Source organism: Hyperoodon ampullatus (assembly GCF_949752795.1).
Source record: "Hyperoodon ampullatus genome assembly, chromosome: 4".
Taxonomy (NCBI): domain Eukaryota; kingdom Metazoa; phylum Chordata; class Mammalia; order Artiodactyla; family Ziphiidae; genus Hyperoodon; species Hyperoodon ampullatus.
In genome coordinates this window covers 15,614,298-15,637,302 of record NC_136917.1, presented here as the reverse complement: position 1 = coordinate 15,637,302, position 23,005 = coordinate 15,614,298, and the positions used below count along the sequence as shown (strand labels likewise).

At 54.1% G+C, this 23,005-nt stretch overlaps 1 protein-coding gene across 1 annotated transcript in view; it reads right to left on the bottom strand.

The window, feature by feature from the left end:
* The window catches only part of FGF18 (fibroblast growth factor 18), a gene marked incomplete at its 5' end in the record, with an annotated part of 34,322 nt that extends 17,196 nt beyond the window's left edge, over window positions 1–17,126 (bottom strand). Inside the window, 3 exons of the mRNA XM_079703902.1 lie at window positions 2,252–2,432; window positions 16,884–16,920; window positions 17,095–17,126. Coding sequence (XP_079560028.1) covers window positions 2,252–2,432; window positions 16,884–16,920; window positions 17,095–17,126 — 250 coding nt within the window. The remainder of the gene's footprint in view (window positions 1–2,251; window positions 2,433–16,883; window positions 16,921–17,094) is intronic.
* Window positions 17,127–23,005: the final 5,879 nt, after the last annotated feature.

The window sequence follows — 23,005 nt, the reverse complement described above, 5'->3', positions numbered from 1 at the left end:
AATCACCCTCCCAATAATATTTGTATTGATTATCTAGATTGGAAGCCTCAATTGGCTCCATTGTCTCACTTCCTCTCCCAGGGCTCACAGATGGGATCCCTTCGCCTCATCTGCGTTTCTAATGCGACATTTAAATAGAGCAGCCTCGGCGGCCAGCAAGGCCCCTGGCTGCCCTGGGTGTTGGGGGATTGGAGGAATGATAAACATATTCCCTGACAGAGAATCATTAAATCTAGAGTTTGTGGAGCTGGAGGAGAAGCCAAGATGGGTGAGTCCCTGGATGCTCCAGGGGTGGTCCCCCAGCACCACCAGGGCGCTTGTTAGACATGCAGAGCTCAAGGCCCCAACCCAGACTCTCTGAATCAACGTCAGCATTTTAATAAGAGCCCTCAGTGATTCCGATGCATGTTAGTGTTTAAGAAGCACTGCTCTAGTACAGCCCTTGTAATGTACAGAGGGAAACTGAGGCTCAGAGAAGGCAAGGTTACACAGCAGGTGAGATCCCCTGAGTCTCCAGTCCAGGCAGAGGTAATGAGAGGACAAGTGGCTTCTGGAGGGAGGGGCCGGCCATTTCCGGCCTCCTCTCCCTCCCAAGCTTTTGACTCCTATCTCAGAGCCTGGACAGATGGTTCAGACCAGAGTCTGACCCCCCTGTACTCTCCCAGCCTGGAGGGGCCAGCCCGAGCTCCAGGGACTCCCCAGGAGGGCACCTCCCTCCCGCCCCAGCCAGCCAGCTGCCCCTTCCCTGGCAGCAACTGGACAGCAGATCCCAGGGAAAACCAGCACCTGGGTCTGCCCAGCACAGCCAGGCGTCCATGGAGGGGGGGCACAGAGAGACAAGGCCCCAGAGAGGCGGCCAGCAGAGGGCCTGGGAGAGGTGGGGAGGAGGCACGGAAAGCTGTGGTCGGAGGGACGGACGCAGGGAGAAAGACAGAGATGGTGAGGAGGGGGGAGACAGAGAGATGGACAGAAACAACCAGAAGGAGGGGAGAAGGACTCAGAGAGAGAGATGCCCAGATAAAAGGAGAAGCAGCCAGACTGAGAGAGGAAGAAGGGGGACGAGGGAGGGAGGGAGGGAGGCAGTAAAGAGCGATGGGGCAGGAGAAGGGAGGGGAGGCAGCTGGCCTGGAGAAGCAGGAGCCCAGCGTGGCCCAGCCCTGCTCAGCCCGGCCTGGCCCAGCCCCCAGTGACGGTGCAGCTGCCACACTTGGGCCCTACCATGAGGTCAGTCCTGCCCCGGGGCTGAGGGAAAATAAATGGTGTCCAAGATAAAAGATCCAAGAAATTATTTGTCTTGTTGTCATGTCTTGACTGCAATGGGCAGGGGCTGGCGGGCAGGCGGAGCATCATCTCAGAGAAGCCCAGGCCGGCAGGCTTGGCCTCAGGCACGCACGTACTGTGGCCACCTACAGCCCCAGCTCCCCCCCACCCAAGGCTGGGGCCTGGGACACCTCCCAGAACCTGGGCCTGAGAAGGTAGGAAGCGATGGAGGTGTGGTCAGTATTTGCTCAGAATCTGGCCCCTAAATCCCCTCCAGGCTCTGGGAGGGAGGAGTCCTGCCTGCTTCACTCACTGCTGAGGGTCTTTGTGGGTTGGGGGCTTAGGGAGGGAAGGGAGTCAGGGTTATTTCACTCCTCCCAGCCCCTTTGCAGAGGCAGCTTGGGGCAGGTGATGCTTCCTAAACACACCAGAAGAGAGCTGGACAGTTCCAGGGTCAAGGACAGGTCATGGGGACCATGGCCCAAGGTGCTGTGAGTGCCCATGCCTCATAGGTGCACAAGCTCAAGCCTGCAGAGCACACACACACAGGCCTGTCCCCGTGCACATGCATACACTCTCACACACATATGCACGTATGTGCACACACACTCACACCAGGCCAATTTCCACCACCACCACCAGCATCCAAGAAGCATGCCCCAGAGGCTCCCACCCCTCCGAGCATCTGAACCTGGGGAAGCAATGCCGTGGGGAGCAGGTTGCCACGGATACCCATGATGACTGGCATTTATGGGGCATTTACCAACAAAAGCATGCTTTATTCATGTCTTCAGTTACTACTCCCCATAAGGCTCTCAGGGATGCACTACTGCATCCCCATTTTATAGATGAGGAAACTGAGGTCCCGAAAGGCTCAGCGCCAGGTGCAAGATCACACAGCCAGGACACGGCAGAGCTGGGATTTGAACCTGAGGTCTCAGAGGCCGGGAAGAATGTGTACACGGTCGGGGAGGGGGGGGTTGACACTTACCATACTTGTCCCCGTCCTCGCCGCGGGCGCTGATCCTACGGCCCAGGACCTGAATGTGCTTCCCGCTGGTCCGGCTGTAGAGCTGGTACAGCCGCAGCTGCTTACGGCTCACATCGTCCCGAGCCCGCGTCTGGTTCTCCACATGGATGCGGAAGTCCACGTTCTCCTCGGCCACCAGCACCTGAGCAGGAACAGGGGTGATGGTGAGCTACCCTGGAAGTCCAGAGTCCCTGCGTGCAGGAACCACATTCATAACAAACAGCCAGGGTCTCCTCTACGCCAGCTCTGGGTCAGGCATCAGCACACGCTCATAACTGCCCTGTTACCACCCCCATTTCACAGATGAGGCAACTGAGGCTCAGAGAGATGAGGCAAGTTGCCCAAGGTGGCCCAGCCAGGAAGCAGCAAAGCTAAGAATCAGGTCTAGGTCTATTTGACAGCAAAGTTTGCTATCTCTCCACCACACCCCCAAATTAAAGCAAGAAGTATGGAGCAGAGTTTCCCATGTGACCTTGGGCCCATGGTTTGTTCTGCCTCAGGCTCTTCCCCAGTAAAACAGTGGAGCAAAGCCTCTGGCCTGACTACACCCCAGGGTGGCTGTTAGGATACAGTGAGCAAATGGGAAGAAAAGTACCCAAATCAATATGGAGATGGGAAATGGATGGGGGGCATATAATTCCTGTTTAGGTCTTCAGCGGGGAAGGAAGGAGACCTGGCAAATTTCTTCCCGGGAACGAATGAACCAGAGCCCACTGTCGCTTCTCCCCCTGGAGCTGATGCTGGGGGGTGGTCTCCTCTCCACACCCCAGGTGTCCTCATGCTCGCCTCCACCATCAAGCATTTGCCCACATCCCTAGCCCCTCGTGGAGAAGCCTTTGCTTAGCATCTCTCATCAAAATTCCCTGTATCCCTGGAGGTTTAGCTCATGTCTGACCACACTCTCCAGGAAGCCACCTCTGGCTACGCCAGCACGTATCTCTCCCGTCGCCTTTCCCTGAACACGGCCTCTCACGTAGACAACTTGCACCCACCTCCTCACCAGCCTCCTGCTTCTACTCTTTCCCCCTGGGAGTCCATCTTCCACCAAACCCAATCACCTTGTGTAACCCTCCCCTCCAAACTCTCCAGGGCTTCCCATCGCATTTAGATAAATGTCCCCACCAGGGCCTCAGGGCCCTGCAAGATGAGCCCCCAACAGCTTTCCACCTTCATCTTCTACAAGTCCCTCCCCACCAGTTACACTGGCTGTCTTATTAGGGCTCTGAGCATTCCAAACACAAAATACACACATGCCTCAGGGTCTTTGCACTTGCTCTTCCCTCTGCTTCAGTGCTCTTTCCCAGATTTTTGCACTCTGGCTCCTCTAATTCATTCGAGCCTCTGCTCACATGTCACGTCCTGAGACAGGACTTCCTTGACTGCTTCTCTGAGGCAGCCCCCACTTCTGTCACTCCTCATCTCTCTACCATGCTTTGATTTTCTTTCTAGCATTGATCAACCTGAGATAACATCTATTTATCTAGTTTTTTTCTGTCTCCCCCACTTGTTTTCTGCTATATCCCCAGCACACAGCATAGTAGGAACTCAAACATTTGTCAAGTGTATGAATGAACAAGTGAACATTGAAAAGATCTGGAGTCTGTCATCCCATTTAGCATTAAATTAGGTTTGTCTACGCCCTGATAATTGTATGCCTGTCCCAGCCCATCTTAACCAGAAAGCTGAACAATTCTTGAAGTCCAGACAGCGTTCTGGGTTTGTTCTAGGCACGCTAGGCTTGCGGGACCCCATTCCCACAAGACCATGACCCCACTCAGCCCATGATGGGGCTCTTGGGATTGGGGCTGCCCAAGCATCTGTCTCAGCCCTCAGCTGTGAGCTCTCCAGGGTAGGGACCATGTTTTCCTCACTGCTACACCCCATGCCCAGGCCAGGGTCTCTGTCCCCCCGCTGACCTGCACATGTCCTCCAATCCCAGCCTAGGCTCCACAGGCACTTCACCTGGACCACATTATTGAACTTTCACTATCATCCTCAGGGTGGAAACATTATGCCACATTACAGATGAGGAAACTGAGGCTCCAAAGCTGAACCAACAAGGTCACAGAGCAGGCAATGGCAGAGTTAGCCCCAGGCCATGTGGCCCCAAAGCACTGCTTTCAGCTCCACCTCAGTGGGCCCCGCCTGTCTCACCAGTACAGTGGGGAGCAAGATCCAGGTTCAAAACCCAGTCCTGAGCATACATCCAGAGAAGACCATAATTCGAAGTGATACTTGCACCCCAGCGTTCACTGCAGCACTATCTACAATAGCCAGGACATGAAAGCAACCTAAATGTCCATCGACAGATGAATGGATAAAGAAGATGTGGTTCATATATATACGATGGACTATTACTCAGCCATAAAAAAGAATGAAATAATACCATTCGCAGCAACATGGATGGACCTGGTGACTGTCATACTGAGTGAAATAAGTCAGACAGAGAAAGACAGATATCATATGATATCACTTATACGTGGAATCTAAAAAAATGGTACAAAGGAACTTATTTTTTACAAAAGATAAATAGAGTCACAGATGTAGAAAACAAACTAATGGTTACCAGGGGGGAAAGGGGCAGGGGGATAAATTGGGAGACCAGGACCGACAGACACACATGACTATATATAAAACAGATGACTAATAAGGACCTACTGTATAGCACAGGGAACTCCTCTCAATACTCTGTAATGACCTATATGGGAAAAGAATCTAAAAAAGGGTGGATATATGTATATGTATAACTGATACACTTTGCTGTACAGCAGAAATTAATGCAACATTGTAAATCAACTATACTCTTAAAAAAAAAAAAAAAGAAAGAAAACCCCAGGGTTAGCCACTCCCTAGCTAAGGGTCCCCAGGCAACTTACTGAGAGTGGTGACAATGGCACCGACCTTGTGGGTTGCTGTGAATATTAAACATATAGTCTTAGCACAGTTGCCTGGTACAGATTTAAGTGCTCAGCAGACATACATAACTACTGAGAGGATACAAGGGAGCCCTTTAAGAGGCTCTTGGTGAAGCCCTGCAAACAGAAGCCTCCTGAGGACACAAGTGGATCACACTCTCACGTCCTTCGAGACGAGGCACCTCTGCTGCTCAGATTACAGTTTGGGAAGATGTTATTGCTTTTGATCATCCCGACAACCCTAGGACATGGGAATGCTTATCACCCCCATTTAACAGACGTAGAAACTAAGGCTCAGGAAAGTTAAGTCGGTTGCTTTGAGCTGCACAGCCCAGTGGTGCAGGGCCTGGCCACTGGTGCACCAAGAGTGCACACTCTTCACTTCTACTACCCTAAATGGCCAGCCCGTTCACAGCCCAATCACACACCTGGGACTTGCCTCATTTCACATCCTAATGCCTAGGGAGGATGGAGCTCCAGTGCCCCCTGAGGCCCACACCTGGTGGGCACGTGTCCTGAGGAACCCCCGCCTTCCTGGAATGACTTCCTGAGGTGGCCTGGCCCTGTCCCCTCCCCCAAGGCCAGGCCTCCGGCCTCCCTCCCTGTCCTCCAGATCTCCTCCTGCTCACAGGAGACCTTATTGACCAGAGGTCAAACCAATCTCCTCACCCCAGGTCCCCTAGGGGAACTGCCCTGCCCCAGAAGCCAGCCTCCCATTACTGATTTTCTCCCTGGCCCACTGGACAGAGGCAGCATGGGTGACCCAGGGTCAGCAGGGGCTATCCAGTGGCCCTTCCCCAGGATACGGGGGAACAATCCATCTTGCCCAGCTTCCACCATTCAAGCCATACTCTGTGGCCACATCAATCCCGAGGGCGGTAACAGGGGTGGCATCGGACATGGAAACAGAGTCCGTCCTTTAGAAAAGGCAGGAAGACCCCTGGGCTTCCTGGGCAAGACCTCTGGGGGGCTCCAGGTCTTTGCACAGCCCCTCTGCCCGGATGACACCTGCCCTCAGCTACCTCCTCTGGAAGTACTTCCTGCCCTCCGGCCTCAGGCTGGCTTACAGCCTCTGGACACTACTGTAGTGGCTTTACTGTCCCCAGAGTCCAGTGTGCCTGGTTCATCCCTGAACCTCCAGCTCTGCCCCCAGAAGGCACCTGGCAAATGTCTGCTAAATAACTGTGGCTAGGATGAGGAAAACCTGGCAGCCAAAATCAGCCCCATCACTTACTACCCAGATGAGCAGAGTGCCCAAGAGAGGGTTTTGAAAGCCATCCATTGCTAAGCTTTCCTCTGTCCCAGGCACTCCGCTAAGAAGCCCTCGAGACATGTCACCTCGTCAAATTCCTTAAGCACCCGTGGAGGTAGGCACCCGTTAGAGTCCATTTCACAGACTGGACCTCTGAGGCACCTCTCCGGGGCCACAGAGCTCCAGGGCCTGCCTGCAGAGCACGTGCAGAGCGGGGCCACCCAGGAACATCCTCTCACTCCTCCTCTCCTGCTACTTGGCCTCACTGCCCAAGAGGGGGCCTGTCTTCCAGGACTTCCCAGAACAGTCAGAGCTGCTCTCTAAACCCATCCAGGTGCGTAATCATCAGGGGCACTGAAAAGTTGCAGTGTGACAAAAATCAGAATGCTGTGGCTCTCGCAAGGCGAGCAGGGCTGGCACAGACAGGGTGTCTCCTGGGCAGAGCAAGGTGCCTTACAAAAGGCTCTCCTTGCCCCACCCCATACTCACGGATTATCTTTGAGGTTGAGATAGCTTTTCCCGCAGCAGGGTAGCCTACAGTGGGGTCCCCCTGCAGCCTGGCTGAGACCCCTGTCAGCCCCCAGGGGGACCCACCCCTTCTCTGAGGGGCTTGCACTCTGGTGGAAATATTCACTCCCCGATCCAGGAATTGCACAGGGGCTGCAACCCGAGGACAGAGCCCGCCACCTTCCGCCTGCAGTCTCAGCCTCTAGTGCACGAGGTGAGAGGTTTTCCTGCTCCCAAATCTGCCTGGCTCCCCACTACCCATTGCACAGCGCCCGCATGTGGTCCTTTACCATCCAGCCCCCGCCTAGTTTCCAAGCCTCCTCTCTTAGGCACCTTGGGGGGAAACTACCATGGGGTGAAAAGAGGTTGGGGTGAGCCCCACTCCAACCCCAGGGCCAGCTTCCAGACGTCAACCCAGGTTCCCCCTCCCGCCGGGGAATCCAATAACCACAGTTGCTCCCTCTGACCGAAGGTTTCAACCTCACCCATCCACTCCTGGCTCTGAAGTCATGTCTGAAGCGGCTTCCTATTTCTTCCTGGGCCCGCCTCACACCAACATCTGCCACATCACACATCACCCAATACACACGTTACATCAGCCCACCCACACCACACACGTTCAACAATAGCACTCACTGACCTCGGGTGTGACCTGGCTCCACCCCAAAATCACCAACTTACTTGATTTCTTTAACCCTCAGTTTTCTCATCAGCAGAATGAGATTGTTTACAACTATTTACCTCAGAAAAACATAAGTAAAAAGAGCCACTTTTTTTTTTTTTTTTTTTTTTTTCCCATTACGCGGGCCTCTCACTGTTGTGGCCTCTCCCGTTGTGGAGCACAGGCTCCGGACGCGCAGGCTCAGCGGCCATGGCTCACGGGCCCAGCCGCTCCGCAGCATGTGGGATCCTCCCAGACCGGGGCACGAACCCGGGTCCCCTGCATTGGCAGGCGGTCTCTCAACCACTGCGCCACCAGGGAAGCCCAAAGAGCCACTTTTTTTTTTTTTTTTTCTTTTTCTTTTTTCTTATTTTCTAAACGGTCACTACTTACGGAGCATGTTCTCCGTACTAAGAAGTGCTTTAAGTAACTTATCTTACGTCATCCCCAGAGCAGCCCTATGAGTTGGTATGGTTATTATCCCCATCTTACAGATGAGGAAACTGAGGCTCAGAAAGGCTACACTGCTTGTCCAAAGGCACAAAATTGGTGCAAAAAAGAATCAAGATTTGAATCCAGCTCAGCCTAGAACCTCCGCTCCCCATCTCTTCACCCTCTCCTGCTCTATTCTCCCTTCTCTCTGTCACCCACCTCCTTTCCCCCATTCAGGAAAGCAATTGGCTCCAGCCACAAGCCATATGTGGAGCAGGGACTGAGGTGGAGGATTAAACATGAAAGGACTAAGGCCTTGAGCTCACCCCCTACCCAAGAGAGGAGGAAGGGGTCAGACTGCCCCTCCCACCCAGGTACCCATCCTCGAGGCCTCAGAGAATCCGCGCCCCTGTCTCCAGGCAGCCTGCCCAGAAAGGGAGGGTCTCCCTGGTCCCAGGAGAGGCAGCCCACAGACTTCCAGCCACATTCCACCACTGCCTGCCTCCCCCTCCAGAAGTAGCACTGGGGCCAGCCATGTCAAGGGCTTTCAGAGCTTCTCCAAATTCTGGATTCAAACCTGAGACCTACACCCCATTCCAGGAGTGGCCCCTTGTAGAGTCAGCAGCACCCTCTCCACCCTGAAATGCAGCTCCCAAACTCTTCCTCGAGAGCAAGCCTGGACTCAGGCCCAGGAGTTGATGCCAGTCATAGTGCTCCGGGGATTATTATTGTCGTTAAGCACGAAACTAACGCTGGCTCCCACTTAGTGGGCATTCGCTCAGTGCCAGGGTCCAAGCTAAGCACTTTGCAGGCACTGTCTCCTCGCTCCTCGCTCCTCGCAGGACCTGGGCAGGTCAGAACGATTACCATCCCCATGATAAAGGGAGACACAGAGAGGCTAAGGGATTTGCCTAAGTTGTACAGAAACTGATGCAGCCAAGAACTGAACCCACCTCTGGCTCTGGAGTCCATCAGTTTCCCCTAGCTGACACCCCTGGACAGAAAGCGGAGGAGGGAGGCTGGGCCCACCCCTGAATCGGAGCTTGGTTCACTCAGACTGATGCCCCCAGCCACCCCTTAGCCCCAGGTTTCTCCCCTCTCTCCTGTCACACTCCCCACATCCATCCCAGCCAGGACAGAGTGATGCTCCAAAGGGCCCTTCCCCACCCCCAACCTGTCCATTAAGCTCCTGGGGCTGTCAATGTATTGATTGGCAGGGCTGAGCCGTCAGCACGGGAGCGGGGGGGGTTGCTGCCACCCAAGGCGCTGACCAGGAGCTCCTCCTCCCCATACATCAGCCTGCTCTGTACAGATTGTCAATATGGGTACCGCGGCCCGTCAACCTTGCAGCCAGCCTGAGAGGTGGGGGGGACTCCAGAAGACCCATGCTCCCTTCTTTCCTCCTCTTCTCCTTCCTTCCAATCCCTCTCCCTTGAAGCCCCTGGGTGGGGAGAGGGGTCATGCATGTCAAAGAAGTAATAAACAAGCCCTTTATTCTGGCATTCAATGCCCACCATGGCCTTTTATATCACCCCCATTCCTGAACTTGATGCGCCAGCCATTCCAAACAGCTTGGAGTCCCCTGAGCACATCAAGCTGTTCCCTGCTCCATGTAGAAATGGTCCATGTGCCTGCAAAGGCTTTTTCACGCGCACACGCACACACACACACACACACACACACACACACGCAGAGAGAGATGCTCAGAGTCTTCTTCACCCAGCTTGTTCCTATTTCAAGATTCAAATGGCACACCTTCCCAGGCAAGATCCTCCTGCCCTGAGTCTGGTTTCAGGGCCCTTCATCAGAACACCCTCTGCACCCTTGGGCCCCTGCCCCCTGCACAGATCCCTCAGATTTCTCTCAAATCCCCGAGGGCTGGGACAGGTCCTGAGCACCCCATGCCCCACACCTGGTACAGGGTTGGGGGGCTCCATACAGATGCCCGGCCCTCAGAGAAGCTGTTCTCCCCACCCCTCCACTTGCTGACATTCATGCTGCGTGCCAGGTCCATGCCAGGTGCCACAGGGCCCATGGGATGGGCCAGGCCTCCTTTGACTTCCAGGAACCAGGAGCTGGCAGACAAGCAGGCCTCTAGGCACACCAGAGTCAAATGTATAACTGCAGCTCAAATTTACTCAGCACTTATGAGCCATGTGCTGGGCCAAGTGCTTCCCCCAAGTGACCACAGTTCACCCCCTATAGCAACCCCAAGAGGGAGGGTCCATCCTGATGCCTATATTAAAGATGAACCACAGAGAAGCCGAGAATTCACTCAATCACGTAGCTACCAAGTGACCAAAGTGGGGTATGACCCAGGTGGGTTGCGTCCAGAGCCTGAGCCCCTATACATCCCTGTGAGCCCCAGTAGAGAACGCACTGCGTCACAGAGCAATGACAAAGTGCTAAGAGGTTCCAAGGCACAGGTGGGATGGGGAGAGTGGTAAACAAAGCTGCCAAAGCACCTGCCATCTCTTCACAGGGATCATGGAGGAAAAAAGCTGAAGCCTTAGATGTCTTCTTCATCCCACTCAAAACTCAGTCCAGGGCCAGCCATGTTTGCTGATTGCTAATGCGGGGCAGCACCATAATTGAATGCCTACTGCATACCAGGTCCGAGACATGGTTTCAATTAATCCTCCCAACAGGCCCTAGGAATGGTATTATTATTCCTATTTCTCAACTGACGAGGAGGTAGAGACTCAGAGAGGTTAAGGATCTTTCCCAAGGGCACAGAGCCTGTGAGTGGTGTAATAAGGATCAAATTCAGACCCAAATCCAAGACCTATGCTCAGACTAGAGGGGGCCTGATGTCACCAGTGCAAGAAGCGCAGCCCTCCTAGCTTTCTTCAGCACGCTGCAGCACGTTAACACACACACAGAGCATATAATTGATTGAGCAATTACTATTTCTCAATTATTTACTGAGTGTCAGCCACAGTGCTAGCTACTCTGTGTGCATTATCCTATTTAGTCCTCACCATAACCCTTAAGAAGTAGGTACCTTTCATTACCCCATTATACAGATGGGGAAAACCAAGGTGCAGAGGGTGGAAGGTTAAGAAATTTGCTGAACAGTGACTCAGCAGCACAGATAGGATTCAAACCAAGGTCTTTCCTATGCCAAAGCCCACACATTCAAGCACCACAGAAGCCACCTAGCTCACTTAACTGATGCCCAGGTGGAGAAACCGAGGCACACAATGAGCCAGTGACAGAGCCAGGACTCCAACCCAGGCACCCTGAGAGTCTTTCTGCCCTGTGGCCTATGGGGGGCTTGTCTTTGGCCGCATCCTTGGCACAGCAGCATTTTAAATGGGCCTGAGGCCTTACGCCGTTTAGAGGTCGGAGCAAACAAAACCCAGTCATCTTCCAGGCCCTACCAGCAAGACTGACTAAAGCCTCAGGGGCCCGCTTACGCACTGATGTTCCAGAACAAATTCCTACCGTCAGACCCAAGGTGCCAACAGCAGGCCTCAGCCCTTCCGGAGGCCCAGTGGCTCTCCTCCAGCCTGGGCCACACTGACAGGGCCCTTGGCGTTGCTCTTCCCTAAGTGCTCAGCCACGGGTCCTTGTGAGTAGGGGGAAAACCCAACCCAGCACAAAATATGGGGCACACAGATGTTCATCAGACAACCCCGGCCCTCAGAAAGGAAACAACACCTTCCCTCTCCCCAGTCACCAGGAGGTGGCAGTGCCATGTGTGAGGGGAGCTTAATCCACGGACAGAGGGGTGGAACCAAGGGAGTCCTCTCAGAACAAGAGACACAGGGACTAGGTCTTGAAAGGCAGACAAGATTTCAGAGCCCTGGGTTCTGCACTCTCCCCTGTTCCACACCCTTAGGAAGTAGGAGCTGTTTTGCTGGTTGTTCTCTTCCCATTTTATGCCTGCAGAAGCTGAGACCCAGGGAGGTTAAGTAACTTGTCCAGGGTCACACAGCAAAGACAAGGCAGAGCAACTCTTTGAACCAGCCTGGCAGATTCCAGAGCCTTTAAAGTGCTGTTTAATAAGCCTGGGTCCTAGAGTGGGCAAGCTAGAGTTGAATCCCACTCGGCCTCTCTCTCCTGCTGTGCAACCAAAGGCAGATTAGTTTATGCCTCTGAGCCTCCCTTTCTTCATCTGTAGAATTCCCTAATTCCAGGCTGGTTGTGAGGCACAGCCTAGATGCTATGAGAAAGCGTCAGCCACGGAACGAGCATGCAATACCCGGCGGCAGCTACCAGTATAGTTGTTACCCTGATGGGCCTACGCCCTGATTTCCCACACCAACAACTTCCCTGCTACAGGACGAGGTCAGAACCAAAAGATCCTGCTGAGGACAGAAAGTCTTCTCCCTGTCCCCATCCTTCTCCCTTTGGGGGTCCAATGTGCCCTCCCAGCCACCCAGGGCTGGGAGGAAGCAACGCTGTGGCCCTGACACGCTGCCCAGAGCCTGCTGGACACTGGCTGCACCAACCACAAGAAATGTTCAAAATCCTCCTCCTTGCCTCACAGCAGGTGACACTGCTGGGCTGCAGGAAGGCTGGCAGGGTGCCCCCATAGCCCTCCATGCTGGGAAAGAAACTGGAAGGAGAGAGCTAGATCCCCTAGGCCCCACTACCCCCAAAAAAACACCCACTTCTGGCTCTGAAACCGTTTTAGACCAGAACATTCCAGGAAGATCGGGGCCTGCAGACACCAAGTCAGATGGCCTCAACCACAGAGATGCCCACCTGGCCTCTGATCATCCCCTAATAAGGGATCCTATCAGGGGGATCCAACCGGATCTCTCACTAAGGGCCCCTAGCATGCCTCTGGAGACTCCATTTCCCTGTCAGTATTCCTTCTGAACAACTGCAGTGTTTCTGAAAAAGTCTGCCTGGTGTGCTGGAAAGGACACAAGGTCTCGATTTCAGAGTCTTGGGTCTTAGCCATGGCCTTGAAAAATCCCTTCCCCGCTCTGTACCTCAGTTTCCCCGTCTGTGAGGTAGGAATATGATAATATTCCTCCTACTCCAGTCTCCCTTGTAGAATGGTAGAAAGGATGAAAGGAATTTCCTGATGCAAGAGCCACTTGGAAATTCATACAAGTAGCACTTTCTCACCAAACGCAGGTCACTTCTCCCCAGCCTTGGTTTCCCCCGCTCCCGCCCCACCCCTCCCCTGCCCCCACCCCCATCAGGCTGGAGGATGCTCCCTACCTCTCAACACTTCACAGCGTGGGACAGGAGGGGTGGGGTTGAAGGAACTCCTGTTTATCTGGCACTCTCCCTCTCTAGACTGGGAGCTCCTTGAGGCCAGGAACGGACTAGTCTTGTTCCAGGGGCAGCATGAAGCAGGCTCCCACAAGCATTTGATGAACAAATACCCTACTGGATGGACGAATGGATGGATGAGGTTGCTTCTTCAAGAAATTAAAAGTACAATCCAATAGGACAGCGTCCCAAAGGACTCTGTCTCTGGCTTCCCCATCCTAGCCAGCTTGAAGAGAGGTTCCACACCTCACTGAAGAGGCCAGGCATGGGGGTGGTCAGCCTTAGAGAAGGCACGGAAGGAAACTTCCAAACTTGAGCAAGTGCGGTGAGAGAGGAAGCAGCGCTGTGGGAGGGAGGGACTGAGGGGCCAGTGGGCGGCCCCCCCCTGCCCTGGCCCGCCTCACGCCTGGCCTGTCTGGGGAAGGCCAGGACCTCGCCGAGCCTGGCGGCAGCAACAATGTCAGGCAGGTGCCGGCCGAGCTGCGTGAAAGGCCCAGCCCGGTGTCATTGTCAGCGCTCAGCCAAGTGCAGAAAAGCAATTTACTGGTCACGCCGCTTGCTCTCCTTGGAAATTTTTAAAATTCTTCCGATTTGAGCTATCCACGGTGTCCCAAGTCGTGTGGAGAAGGGATTTTATTAAATTCCCAGCTTCCCGCTCCCAGGGTTGCTGGCAGGGGAGGGCGGGGCTCACCACATTGTGTGTGTGTGGGGGGGGGGGCGGTGCGGGCAGTGTCTGGCATTGACTGTGTTCACAGAAATGTGGCTGGAGGCAAGGGGCCCATTTGGGGTTTGGTGGCTGATGATGGATGGAGGAGGGGAGGAGCCCAGAAACTCTGTTGCTAGGACTGGACCAGTTCCCCAAAACACAGAGGCGGGGGAAGGAAAGGCATAGGTGTACAGAGTTCCCAGAAGACCAATGTGCTCCTGGGGGATGAGAATTCGCAAAACCTCTTCCACGCCTATCATATATACCATTCATCCTCGGGGTCACCCATGTCACAAATGATGAAGCTAAGTCTCGCAGAGGTCTACATATAGGGAAAGATGGAGCTGGGGTTCAGGTGCAGTCCACAGGATGGCAAAGCCCTGAGCCCTTCCCACGGTGCAGGGAGCCTCCCCTGGGCCCTGCTCACCAAGGGCATTCTCACTACCACCCTCCAAATGCACCCTGTCCAGGAAGCAGCTGCTCTCCCGGTGTTGGCCCATCACCTCAGTGGGGAGCAGACCCCAGACTCTCGCAGCTAGCACAAGGGTCCCAGCCCTCATCTTTACCTCTAACGAACACTCCGTCTTGTCCCTCGAGCATAAAGGAGGATGTGAGCCTGCCAATTTTGTCTATAACTCCCTAGGGTAGCGTTGCTTTATCTTTCAGCAATCATGGGTGCTTTCAAAACTCTGTGGGGAGCTGAGAACCATCTCCCATACACTGCATATATGGGCACCGTTCTGCACAGTGTTTCAGGGACCACCCCTCTCCCATAATCCCATCCTTAGATATCCTAAGGGTGCATGGATCATGGGTTAAAAACATCAGTCAGTCCTAAGGCAGTTTGCAACGGGAAAGGCTGCAAAGGAAGGGGGAGGTGGCGGGGGTGGGGGAGAGGAGGCTCCCTCACCTGCTTGAAGGCGTAACCCCAATGGACCTAACCCAGACGGCCCACCCAGCTTTCCCCTCCCCGCCCCTCCCCCCCCACAGGCTGGCTCTAGCTCTGGCCAGGACGTGGAGGTGGGATGCAGAGTCCAGGTTCCCTCCCTCACATTCCCCCCCAACCGCCCCAGAACACAAAGACCACACAGCAGCCCCTCTTCAAGGACCAAGAGGCAGCAGGTAACAAGAGGCCTGGGCAACAAAGTCTGAAACCATCTCTCTACTTTATGCCCATTTCATCGTCCCCGGCCCCAGGCTCAGCACTCAGGAAAAGAGCTCTCCCCCAGGTCAGACAAGCAGTCCCCCGGGGTGACCCTGGGGACTGCCCTCTGCTTGAGGACTCAGCTGCAAACCAAGCAGGCCATGCCTGGCACTGGCCTCTCTCTCTGACACCAGCCATTCCCCACCCTGCCCCCTGCAACCACACAGGGTCACATCTGCTTTGGCAAACGGCCAGTCTTAAGTTACTGACTCCAGTTGTATTGATTCAAGGAGTCACCGGGGACCCCAGCCTGGCCAACAGAAGGAAAGAACCCATCAGTCTGTCCATCCATCCTTCCAGCCCCCAGTCCCAACTAGTTGCCCTCACCTCAATGTCCATCCCGACGGTAACAGCTCTCTCTTAGGAGTGGGAGGGGAGATAAGCAGTCTCACCACCACCGCCGCCGCTGCCCTCCGCAAGAGACCCGTGAGTCTCAACAGCGCTCAACACACACACCTGGGAGAACCACCACTTTGCCTGCTCAGTGCTCTCCCTGGGCACCTCGGGAGTCCAGAAAGCTAAGGCCCAAGCATCCTCTCGAACCCTAAGAGGACACCTGCCTTCAACCCAGAGCGAGAAGGGGCAGATAATCTCTTTTGGCCCCAGCCCAGCTCCTCCTAGGGCGCCTCCGTCAGAGCACTAGGTGGTGGAGGGCTAGGGCAGCTGGCACTTCCTATTCCCTTTCCCTTTGCGCCCCCCCTCCAAGCTGAGGCAGCCTGGTCTGGTTCTAATCGGGGCTGAAGTCAGCTCCCTCAGTCCCTCTTCTCTTTCCCTCCCCCCGCCCCCCAACCCTTTTCCTTCATTTCCACGGCTTTGGAAGCCCCAGTGTTCCAACTGTCTGCGTGCCAAGACCTTCCCGAGTCTGAAAGCTGCTGAAGTAACAGATCAGATTTTAGCAAGTGCTTTCCAGGCTGAGCGCCAAGCCCTCTTCTGATTCAGGAGAGCGAGCGAGCGGGGAGCGAGGCGGGGAACCAGCTGAGGGCTACACTACCTTGGGCAAGGGTGTGCGTTGCGGAGCGCGGCCCGTTCCGGAGCCGCCTCGCAGGCAGTGGTCCCTCTGCCCAGGCGCCCCGCTCTGCTCGCTCTCACCCCAGTCTCCCCTCCTAGCACAACATCTCTCTCTCTCTCTCCTCTCTCTCTCTCTCTCCCTCTCTTTCTCTCAATGCTGCAAACGCCTTTGAAACCACAGAGTAATTTACAACTGAAGCTTTCTCCCTGGACTCCAAATCCACTCGGTTGAAAGGAGCCTTTTTGTTTGGAAGAGCGAGCGGAGATGTTAAGGGACGGTTGGCAGAGAAAATCCCTACGTCCTGACTCCTCACCGGCTGCGGGCCGGGCGGGGAGGCGGGGGGGAGATGGTGGGGGGGTGCTTGGAGCCGGGCACATTGTAGCGGCTGAGGCCGCCGGCTCCGAGCATCTTCTCCCCGCCGAAGCCGACAGGGGCCGTGGCAGCCCGCGCCAGCCTGAGTCCCGCAACAGATCCCCTTGCCCTTGGCCGGTCCCCCGCCCGCGCTGGGCGCATTTGGAGCCACCCTTCCGCGCCCTGGGAACAGGTGCACTGGGCTCGGCGCCCAGGAGGGGTGGGGCACAGGAGGGGGCGCGGCCCGGGGGAGGGTGGGTAGACACGTACCGGGAGACAGGGGCGGGTTGGGGGGGAGGTCAGAGTCAGGAGCCCACGTACCTGTACCTGGAAGCACAGCAGCAGGAAGTGTAAACACCTGCGGGAGAGAGAGATGGAGAGGCAGTCAGTGGGACTGGAGGGAGGGAACCCGCGTATAGACAGACAGATACGCAGTCGGAAAGTCAGAAGAACGGCCGGGCGGGCAGACAGAGCCACAGGCACACGGACAGACGTCCAGGCAGGGTGGGCAGCCCCGCACGCGGGCGCTTACAGGCAAGTGCAGGCGGAGGGCGCTGAATACATCGCTGGGCGGGGGGGGAGGCGGCGGCTCCTAGCCCAGCCTGCACATGTCCCCTTCGCGCGGCCGGGACCGGGCGCCTCCGCCGCCGCCGCCGCCGCCGCCGCCGCTGCTGCTGCTCCCTCCTCGCCGGCTGCTGCTGCTGCAGACTCTGCTGCTCCGGGGCGCTCCGCGGCGCGCCCTGCGGCATCAGCGCCCCGCGCGGCTCCTCCCGAGCGCTGCGCCCTCCGGGCTGGAGCGGGGGCTGCGGGGCGGCCGCCGCTGTGCAGGAGGCACCGGCCGGTGCGAGAAAGCTTGCTCACTGCCGGCCGTCCGGCCGTCCGGGCGTCTGCGGGAGGCTGGCTGCCCGGCTTACTCCGGGGGCAGCATGCACGGCGGGGCTGGAAGCTGGGGCGCGCTCTCCAGGCGAGGCGCGGGGCTGCGCGGGGCCAGGGGTCAGCGCTCCGGGGCCGGGGCGCGCGGCTGCAGCACGAACGCGTCACGGCCGCTCCGTCTGAGCGCCCGCCGGCTCATGTCTCCTCCTCCGCGTCTCTCCGGCCGTGCGCATCGCCACCTCCCACCACTGGCGGCGGCCGGGGCGTTTTCTACGCGCGGGCGGCGAGGGGGCGGGGGGCCGGGGGCGGGCCCGGGCCCGAGCCGGCACAATGAGGATGCGGGGCCCGGGGGCTCCCCCCTCGGGGCGCGGCCGGACGGGCGCTCAGCTAGCCTGGGTGCGCCGCGCCCACATCAAAGGCGGCCCTGCCTGCTTGCCTGCCTGCCGCAGCCTCTCCACTGCCTCCTCCTCCTTCTCCTGGCGGCTCCGGGTTGGAGGGAGGCGCTCAGACTCTCGGCGACGGGACCGGCAGCTCCGAAGGGGCAGAGCCAGCTAGGCTGGAGCTGGTGAGCGCTCGAAGCCGTCGGAATTCTGCGCCTGGGTGCAATGACCCCGCGCCACGGCGCAAACGCTGCCGGAACTGGACAGGCTGCGGGCCCCAAGAACGCAGTTAGGTGCGGAACGTCCTTGCTCGCCCACATTCGCTACTCGCACTCACACCCACCAGCGCTTGAGTGGGGAGCAGGGAAGGGGCGGGTCAGACCCAGCCCTGGGGGCGGCTCCACTTAAGGGGGTCGCTTTTACCCGCTCTGTGAGTTCACGCAGGATCGTGGCATGTCCCAGGCGCCCTCTCGGACGGCTGGCCACCCTATGTGAGCCCCCTTTCAATCTCCGTCCCTGCCGTTGAGGGGAGGGGATCTCGAGGGCGTCTCTTAAGCCTCCACCCCCACCACCCCCCTTCCAGGGCTCCCGGGTCGGTTCCCGAGATCGCAGCTGGGCTCTCCGGTAGGTGAGCCAGCTTTGGAAACGCACGGCTGCCACCTAGCGTCCCCAAGGCTTCACTGCAGCCCAGCCCGGTCAGGCTATACAGGCCCGGAAGGAGCCAGCAGGACTATGGCCAGCGACCACTCTAGGCCCTTTGCCGGCCTCCAGGCTGAGATTTGCCACTCTTTGCACACTAAGCAGTTTGATTCTTTTAACCAGGTCCCTTCGAAGGGCATCTCTTCTAACCCCCTCGCCACTTCAGAGGAATCACTCCTGTCCTTGCCACCAACCTCAAAATGTAGGTGCTCTTGTCACACGTGAACTGTCTCACACTGTCTAGAGCTCCAGACAGCTAGGCTCTGCTTTGGCCTGATGCTAAGGGTTTGTCATAGAGGGAAAGAATCTGAACAAGCTCAAAAAGCAAAACTCGGGAATCCGGACTATTTGGTTAAAAACTTCCTGTGTCACTGGCTATGGCTGATATCCCCATTTCACGTATACTGAAACTGAGGGAGACACTGTCAAACAGTGCTACTTCCTAGAGTCATGGAATATGAACTATCAGCACTTGTTCCAATTATCAGGCTTCCCTGCAAGCTATTTTATTTAAGTTCCCTTTCAAAGCTGAGGCCATCTTAAACAGCCTGTTTCAGCACTGGACACAAGTGCAGAAAACCTTTTCAAAGCTAGGTGCTGAGCGATGGAGAAAGTTCTTGTGTGAAGCACTGGGCTGAATTTACTTAGACATTCTCACTGCCAGAACCAGCAAATCCCAAGACAGCATGCAATGCCCAACCACAAAACAGATATGCTTCCCTTGGGTCCTGTGACATCACCATGCTTATCTTACTTTATAAAGACCTCTGACAGCCCAGTCAAGAGGTGGGTTTGGCCTACTACCTGCTAAAGTGGGGTGTTTGAAGTATCTCCCGGCCAATAATCAGACTTACAATTTCCTATTACTTTTGAATGAAATGGGTCCATAATTATTTATATTCTAAAATGCCTGCAATTTTTTTCAAGCCTCAGATAGTGTTTGTTGATTTCACAAATAAAGCTATCACCCAAGTAAGATTCACCCAGAAGTCCCGTCAAGTGAAGTTCTTAGTAAGAGCATAAACTCAAGTTAGAGGTCCTGGATTTGAATATTGCCTCCAACATTTACTTATAAATTCCAGCAAGCTTCCAACAGTACCAAGTGTTAAGGTGCTGCGAGTTACCAAATGAGATCATTCGGTCTGGCTCACAATGAAGGCTCCAAAGATTTTAGCTATTATTAATAATCCTAATTATGGTTTTCAGGTTATCACATTATCTTTTTCTTCACTATTTCATGAAGTAGGGAAGCAGGATCATTCTTTTTTTTTTTTTTTGGCGGTACGCGGGCCTCTCACTGTTGCAGCCTGTCCCGTTGCAGAGCACAGGCTCCGGATGCGCAGGCTCAGCGGCCATGGTTCACAGGCCCAGCCGCTCCGTGGCATGTGGGATCTTCCCGGACCGGGGCACGAACCCGTGTCCCCTGCATCGGCAGGCGGACCCTCAACCACTGCGCCACCAGGGAAGCCCAAGGATCATTCTTAATTTACTGAAAAGAACCTTTAGACTCTAAATCCTGTCATTTTAACATTCTTCCTTTCCATTGTTCACACCTGCAAACTTATTACCATACAGATGAGCTTTTCCTATTCAAATTTGACATGTTCATATAGCACTTAATATGGGTCACTAATTTGGCAGTCACTTGTCACCAATTCAATCAATCACTATTTATTGTGTCAGGCCCTGGGTGAAGACACACAAACCCCCTGCTTTGAAAAAGCACTTTACTTCTACTAAGGAAGACGGGCAATGGGCAAATAAGCCAAGAGATAAATTCAAGCTTATCGGCACTTTGAAGAAAAACAGTGGGATAGAGAACACCAATTAGCAATACTTAGGCTAAGACCCAAAAGTGGGAGAGCCAGCCACACAAGGGAATATTCCAGGCAAAAGATGTCAATTGCCTGCAAGTGGGAAAAGGCTAGGTGACAGGCAGGGTTAGCCAAGAGTGGCAAGAGGGTGAAAACAGGCAATAGGTACCTGTCAGAAACCTTCAAAGGCCTTTTAAGGCACTATTTATGTACAACTTTTATTTTTTTTTTTTTTTTTGCGGTACACGGGCCTCTCACTGTTGTGGCCTCTCCCGTTGCGGAGCACGGGCTCCGGACGCGCAGGCCCAGCGGCCATGGCTCACGGGCCCAGCCGCTCCGCGGCATGTGGGATCTCCCCGGACCGGGGCACGAACCCGTGTCCCCTGCATCGGCAGGCGGACTCTCAACCACTGCGCCACCAGGGAAGCCCCCTATGTACAACTTTTAAATGCTTGGAGTTTGACAAATGTTTATACCTCTGTAAACACCTTTCTCAGGCAACCTCCCACCACACCCATCACTAGTCTCAAGTTACCACTAGTCTGCTGGCACTAGATTCTAGTTTCACAGAAACGGAATCATATAATATGTGCTCTTTTGTGTCTGGCTTCTTTTGCTCAGCATGTTTCAAATTCAGCCTCATCCCTTGTTGCTTTTATCATTGTTCCTTTTTATTGCCAAGTAGCACTCAGTGTGGATATACCCATTTGTTTGGCAATTTATCAAAGGCTTTGAAACTAAGGGTCAAAATCCAGTTTGTTTTTAAAGCTTACTGCAGCTGGTAAGAATACATTGGAATGGTGCGACAGTGGCAGTAAGGAGGCCAGCAGAAAAGCTGTTACCAGTCCAGGCAGAAGTATGGTAGTTGGGGCCAGGTGGCTATGTGCTAGCTTGGTGTTGGGAGTCGGACTCAACTACATTCAATTCCTAGCTCTCGGCTGGCAAATTCACAATTTTCTGAGCAAATTCTTACCTGTAAAATTCCTGGTTGTCTGAAGGGTAGCTGAGAATGTATGCTGACTGCTTCCCCAATGGAATGCAAGCCCTGGAGGGCAGTTACCTGTTTTGCTTGCTAATTAATCCTAAGTCTTAAATACATACTTTGGGACACAGTACTTAAATGTTTAGATTCTTCCTACCTCATCTTCAAGTGAAAGTACACTAACAGCACTGCAATCTGACACTCATTTTCCACCTCTCTCCAATCTTTAAGAATCACAAAATTCAGGGAGTCTGTAGAATACAAATATTTTGGAGAAAGATGAGAGAACCTCCAGCCTATGAACATAGGACAAATGCAGCCTCAAGTCTTCAATAGGATGAAGTAGCTTAATCAGAAAAGTAGACACAAAGTAGCACAAAATCAGCTCTTGGAACTTTCAGATTAAAAAGGGATGTCTACTGCCAAGTTCAGGAGTCAAGGAGCAAATGGCTCTTCGTTAAGATGTGGCTGGAAGGTGGCCTTACACTTTCTGAAATAACTTTAACCCTGCATCTCCACAGTGCAGACTACTAACCCTTAATAGGGTATTTTCTGTGACCCTCAACCTTTTTTCTTGGATAATTTCAAAGAAAAACACCCCCCAAGGCAATGTAAACATAACCTCCCCACCCCACCTCCATCATCCAGTTAATAGCTTCCACCAGCAAGCTTTATGCAAGCTTTACGACACACCACCATAAACCTCATTTTACCATGTGCATGATCCGGTAATTTCGACAGCCTGATCTGCTCTCCCCAAATGGCCTTACTTTATTAACCTATTTTGTCCTCTGGTTCACGTTGAAGGTAACTCTGTTCTCACCCACAACCTAACCATATGTGATAAAGATACTAAGATACCAAATGAAAAGAAGCTTCCTGCAGACAGCCGACAAGTGTGTCTCTGCCCTCCTAGTGCTCAAAATGTTCCCCTTGCTTTTCCAAAGGGTCTGATCCGATCATCCAGGTTAAGTCTGCTAAACAATACTGGGTTCAGTATTAATGAGTATCACTCCCACCAGGGCTGTGGTCTCTAAACGCCATTCTTTTTAAATAAGAAACCAGAGCTCCTTGGAAAAAAGGATCATTCCAGGTCTAGAAAGAAAAGCTGTTTATCTTGTTCAAGGTAAGCCTGGAACATTGTCACACTAGAAAGCGGAAAAACTTCGTATCAAAGACTACTTACTGGAGTCAGTGATGGTAGGAACAAGCTCGAAAAGGATTCCGTTGGCCAAAAAGATACAACACAGTGGATTGAAATACAAATATATAAAAATATGACTTCAGTGGCCATCATTAAAAAGTCTGCAAATAACACATGCTGGAAAGGGTGGAGAAAAGGGAACCCTCCTACACTGTTGATGGGAATGTAAATTGGTGCAGCCGCTATGGAAAAGTGTGGAGGTTCTGCAGAAAACTAGAAAGTTACCTGACGAAACTGTAATTCAAAAAGATACATGCACCCCTATGTTCACAGCAGCACTATTCACAACAGCCAAGAAATGGAAGCAACCTAAACGTTCATGAACAGCTGAATGGATAAAGATGTGGAACATCTTTATGGATTATGTGGAACATACAATGGAATACTACTCAGCCATAAAAAGAATGAAATAATGCCATTTGTAGCAACACGGATGGACCTAGAGATTATCATACTAAGTGAAATCAGACAAAGACAAATACCATATGATA